The following is a 6,017-nucleotide window of genomic DNA, read 5'->3' on the forward strand; positions in this document are numbered from 1 at the left end:
TTTTTAGCATTTGGTTAAAACAATTTGCTTGTTTCTAACATCAGCAAAATTAGATGCTATCTTCTAGCTAATTTTAAACTGTTGTAAATTATTTTAGAGCTACTTCTACAAGCATCTACCACCATCAGAGAAGGAAAATGCCTTTTCTGCTTTTTGTGTTTGGAGAAGTGATCAATGCAGTAAAAAATATGAAAACACACCCCCAGCAATTTGGTGTGTTTTTAAGGTAGTTACTGTTGTACTCAACTGGACAGAAGGCAGCTTTCTAGTCTTTGTACTGGTTGGTTTCATGCATTTCGTCTGCCTGAAAAAGGCCTTTGCTGGGACTTAAGAAATGCCATAACTGCTTGAATTTTCAGAAGGCTTCTGTGCTTCATTTTAAGTTTTATCAAATAAACCTTTATTCATTTTATTTTGTCCAAGATATACCACAGAACATATGATATGTTTTAGAAGGAGGATTTGTTTTTTCTTGCCGGCAGTTTTACTAAAAGCTGATGGACAAGTTCTCATCAAAATGTTTTGGTGGTTACAGTACACAAGTGCTGGCTCAGAAGCTTCTGGCCAAGCATTGGCATCTCCGGGATCTTGTCTGGAAGAATTTCGGGCCGTCCCGTTCATAGAGTGCCATGGCAGGGGAACGTGCAACTACTACACAAATTCCTACAGTTTCTGGTTGGCATCATTAAATCCAAGAAGAATGTTCAGGTACACTGTACTTCCCTGCATCCCAGTGCCTGAGGAGATAGTAAATGCCTGCAAAACCTGGGGGGCTTCCTTTGTAATTCCCTTCAAGTTAGGCACCCCTCTGTGTTAGGTGCGGGGTCATTCTGTAGCACACAAATGTTTGAGCCAAGAATTTCAAGGTTGTTGTCAGTGATTCCATATCCAAACTCACATTGTCTCTCCCTGTTTTTTAAAGGAAAAAAATGAATGTTTGGGTTTTTTCTTCTAGGAGACCTGTGCCACAGACTTTGAAAGCAGGACAACTAGAAAATATCATCAGTCGTTGTCAGGTCTGCATGAAGAGACCAATCTAAACGGTGGCCACTCTTAACAGAACATGAAACTCTGATTTATTACAAAGAATTGCCTAATGCTGAAGAGCTATAATTTATTAAAGTCCGGCTGCATTTGGAAAGAAAATTATAAATTGCCAGTGCAGCACTGTGGTGAGGTAGGGCAACGGTTTGACTTTTGTCTTTGGCAAATGACAAAGCACTTTGTTGGAGGAAGCTTATAAAGGCATCTGCAGGGGCGTCTGCTGAACCTTGTCATTTCTGAGCTGCATCTTCACCATAAAACTACGGCATCACCAGATCTTTAAGAAGGATGTTAATGCTGCCTTGTGTCATGTGCTTTTCAAACGGCAAGACAAACTAAATGCTCCTGTATCAGCTTACATATGTTCAGTGTTCCAAGTGGATTTCATTTAAGATGACAGTCTGGCACTTATGAGAGATAGGGTTCAATAGGAAATATTTTCAGTGCACTTTTAACTATATAATGATTCATTAAGAGTTGTTTGGTTTGGTTTTCTTGTCTAATAAACAAGTGGCTCCCATGTGCCTCACCCTTCCTCTGGCTGGCAACCAGGAGTACAAAGCTTTTTGTATCACTGTGACGATAATGGTGCTTGACTGGCCAGAGAGGGAGCGACAGCAGGCACTGGGCAGGCAGGACAGTGGTGACAGGCACTGGCTGTGTGCTCCACAGTGACTGTGGCTAAGGGCTGACTAAAGAAAGTGTTGGAAAGTTTTCATTAGATTCCATGGCTTTTGACACAGGTCATGTGGTCTTTGAGTTCTTCAAAGTTGGCGGTACTGGGCCTCTATTATAATCACATGCTTTCATCTCTCCTGAAGAAAAAAATTATTTACCATATAATTTGGGATTTTGATAGAATTAACAATCACTATATGGCTCAAGGGCTCCCATGACATTATTAGGTTATCACACACCCATGTTAGGATGTGATTCCTAACAAAATCAATATTTCCATTTTACAGTATTTCATATTTAAATATTTATCACAAATTGTATTCTGTATTTAAATATTTAGCACACATATCTGCAAATGAAACCATTTATTCCATCCAGATAAATGTATGCATCCAGAATTTTTTAAAAGACTGATATTTAAATTGTACCATCTAAGCACTGACTTATATACAAGAGAATCCAACTTTAAATGAACATAAATACTTGAAAAGCACTTTCATTTGCTCATATAAATTATATAAAATTGTAGCTCTGAAGTTTTTTTAATATTTATAACATTGCACTTGCAAGGCTATTTAAAATTGTAATGTTGACATTTAAAATGTTAATATTTTTTAATACTTGCACAATTTATCAGAATTTCAGTATTTAGTGTTACAGAAGAAGCCTGATTCATCTGAATAGTTCTGTAAATGCACCATTTTAAATGTAGGGTCTAGCAATTCAGTGAAATAACCAGGATTTCTCATTTAGATTTTTTTTTTAAACCAGTGAAATTTTATATTGTTTCCGTTAAAATACTTGCATTGTTTTGTCAGACTGTTTGAATTTTCAGTGTTAACCTAAGAAAAGGTTTTGTCTGTGTTCCATGCCAGTTTCTTATGATGGAGCTAATGTGAAGATACCATTTACGTGAACCAAATGGATATTTTAAAATTACTGTTTGCTTGAACAATCACAGTAATTCTGTTTGCAAGGCATAATTGTGAATTTACAGGGCTTTATGAAGAATCTCTTTGCAGATGCACTACTGATAAGAAGGTATTTATGTCAAGTTAACATTTAGTCTTTCATTTGAATCAAGCCTGGGGTTGAGGTTATCTTCTTTAAAACAATGACATACTAGACTTTTCCATGAACTCTAAAGTTTGCTTTAAATACTCAAAGATAAAGACCACTCCTGTTGCTTGGTAGGTTGGGGTGCTAGTGGTTTCTTTTTTTCATTAAGGTTCATTGCAGTCATCCAGAGGCATTGTAACAACATAGAATCAATGGCTGTGGAGACTCTCATGTAAAACTTGCTAGTGAAATGCAAATGTGAGTACCTGAAGCTGAAGTCAGCTAGAAATGTGTCCGGTAGAGAATGATGTGAAAGGAGAAGGGAATGGATTGTGGCTTTAAAGTCCAAAGGTAAGTTACAGAGAATTATAGTCTCATAGTATAGCACATAACTGGAAGTTATGCCTTGTTCCCAGTTTTGGACTCTGCTGCTCACTTTTTGTGTGGCCTTCAACAAGTTACTAAAGAAAGATGTTGATAAATAACTCTAGATTTTGAGTGCTCAAACTGAGTCTTTCTTTCAAAAGCATGAAATACAACTGCAGGGACACATGTTTGTCAAGCTTGGCATAATACAAGCTAGACACTGGAAATCAAAGAAAAGCTTGGGAAAAGTTGATGTTAACTTCTCACTGCAACTGCAGATCATTTTACTTTCCTACTGCTAATGGTTGTTGTGAGGATTAGTTAACTGATGTCTGTAAATGATTTGGGAGCCTTAACTGGAAAGTGCTGGTGAGGTGCAAGCTGTTAATATATTGTACTGAAAGAATGGATGCATGAGAAATTGGGAATTATGAGCAAACAATGGGGGCTGCATTCTGCTAAATACAGCTAAATAAAAATATTTTGACTAAATAAAAGATCCATTTCTACGTTGGCTTTTTTTCCCCTTTCCAATGCTAATGATCTTGCCCACTGCCTGTGCATGAAAAAAAAAAAAAAAAGTGTTATCTGATTAAAACAGGGGGTGGAGTGTCCTCAGAAATACACTAGTCTCTCTGACCTGGATCACATTCCAAGTTTAGCACTTGAGTGTAAATACCTAAGCTGGGTCTCTGCATGCCAGCTTTGTTCCTAGATATATTCCTACATAGGATGCTGGGGTTTTTCTTCTTATCAGCCCTGGTTCAGGGCTATTCTGGACTCAGTATGAGAATTTGCTAACTGCTAGTTGATATTGCTAACAGCCTGATGGTCAGGTTGTTGCTCAGTAGAGTTTACTCTAAGTCAATTCAGTGTCCCATGGTCTGCCAGTGAGGAGATGCACGGAAAGCTGGGAGGAAACAAGGTTGGGACAGGTTCCCTGAGTTGGCCAAAGGGCAATTTCACACCACAGAATGTCACGCCCAGTATATGGACTGGGGAAGTTACCTGGAAAGAGAAGGCTGATGGTGGATCAGGGACCAGCAGGGGATAAGCAACTGTATTGTCATTACTTGTCTTACTTGGGTTTTATCTCCTTCTCCCCTTCTTTTTATTACAATTAGTAGTTAAAGTATCATCTTTATTAGTACTTTGTTTCAATTATAAAACCATTCTTACCACAACATGAGTTCTATTTTATTTTCTTGACTCTCCTCCCATCCCATGGTGAGGTGGGATGTGGGGAGTGGCTCTGTGGTGCTTGGTACAATCAGACTGTGCAGCAGAAAGAAAAAGGCACAACCTAAAATTATTATCAAGAGTTCAGCATGAAAATAAGGAAGACAAAACACCAGAACTGTGTTGTATGCAACATGTTTGAGGATGGCCTTTTAAATCACTGATCTGAAACTCTGCATATATCTGAAAGGATATCTGCAGCGAAATCTGCAAACTCAAAGAAAGTTACTTGTGCAAGGACCTGTACACAAAGCAAAAAAAAGGAAAGAACATCCTGAGCAGGGAAGGGATACAGCCTGATAACAATTCTTTTTAGGATGGGACAGAAGACAGGGGTCATGGGCAGTCGTGACCCTCTAATGGTAATTGATAATGTGATACTACTCTAAAATCCCCACCAGAGCTTTTCTGGAGGATTTCCTGTGACTCAGAACAACCCAAGTGACTTGCATGTGACCACTGAATTTATTAAAAAAGTCGTATATTGGATGGAATTATAACAGTCACATAACTCATCTCAAAATTATCTATGGGGATTCACAGGACAGGAACAAGATTTCTAGCGTGCTTCAAGAACCAGTTTTTAGACTATTATTTGGCGGGGGGGGGGGTGGTGTTCTTGTTAGTTTATTTTAAAGGCAAAATGCTCTTGATAGTTAATAAAATGTTAAAGAAGAGGCAAAATTGAGGACTCCACATACAGAGCAATGTGGATTGCCTGGTAAGATGTGCTTGGGCCACAGCTCATGATTCAAGGAGGCCAAATGTAGGATCAAGTATATGAGCTTAAGGCAACTACTGTATCATTCTCAATGTTAGACAACTTGTCCTTAGTAGGAGATCACATTTCTGACCACTTGCTCTGTTAAACAGTGCTGTTGGTTATTTGTGAAGAGCTGAATGAGCAAGTTGCAAGCCCGTGATCAATACATGCTTCTGTGGTGAAGCAGCTACACTTTCTGACCTCCAAAATATTGTAATCGTAAATGCAAAGACAGGGAAAGCTCCGAGACTGCTTTCTTCTCTTTAAAAAACACCTCATATATATTATAGCATCTTTCATTGTATTTCCCTGTATGGAGTTGGAAAATTGAGTTATGCCATGGAGCAGCAGCTGCTCCTCGGTTCCCTGAGGATGAGTTTGAGGGAGGGTCAGCTAACGGTGCCCTTGGAAGCGTTTTAGCTCGTCGGGAGCTCTGCTGCGCAGAGCCGGCGTGTGCGCTGGGGTCCAGCGGGGCAGTAAAGGGACGGCTGTCACCGACGTTTGGTGACAAATGTTACGTGACGGTAACGGGGCGGCGATGGGTGTGGGCCAGGCAGGGCCCCGGGAGCCGAGAGCCGGCCAGAGGCGGGGCTGCTCCGGCGGGGCTGCACTGGAGCAGCGGCTCAGGGCACAGCGGGCTGTGGGCCGACAGATGCGCCCTGCAGTGCCCCGGCTCCTGCCAGGGCCAGAGCTCAGCACACCCCCGGGCACGGCCCAGCCGGCACAGCACAACCCCAGGCAGGGCAAGGCAGGACACGGCAGGACAGGACACAACAGAGCCCGCCAGGGCTCTGCCGCGGGTCACCTTGCCGGGCACTCCAAGGCGCCTGCGCGGCGCGCGCTGCCCTCACTAAACATGGCTACCCCC

General features: G+C 41.1%; 1 protein-coding gene across 1 annotated transcript in view; it reads left to right on the forward strand.

Moving 5' to 3' along the window:
- COL4A3 (collagen type IV alpha 3 chain) overlaps window positions 1-3,655 on the forward strand; it is a 56,702-nt gene extending 53,047 nt beyond the window's left edge. Inside the window, exons 51-52 of the mRNA XM_040074571.2 lie at window positions 536-708; window positions 956-3,655. Coding sequence (XP_039930505.1) covers window positions 536-708; window positions 956-1,040 — 258 coding nt within the window. The 3' untranslated portion in view covers window positions 1,041-3,655. The remainder of the gene's footprint in view (window positions 1-535; window positions 709-955) is intronic.
- The last annotated feature ends 2,362 nt before the right edge of the window (window positions 3,656-6,017 follow it).

This window comes from Hirundo rustica, chromosome 10 (assembly GCF_015227805.2).
Source record: "Hirundo rustica isolate bHirRus1 chromosome 10, bHirRus1.pri.v3, whole genome shotgun sequence".
Lineage (NCBI taxonomy): Eukaryota > Metazoa > Chordata > Aves > Passeriformes > Hirundinidae > Hirundo > Hirundo rustica.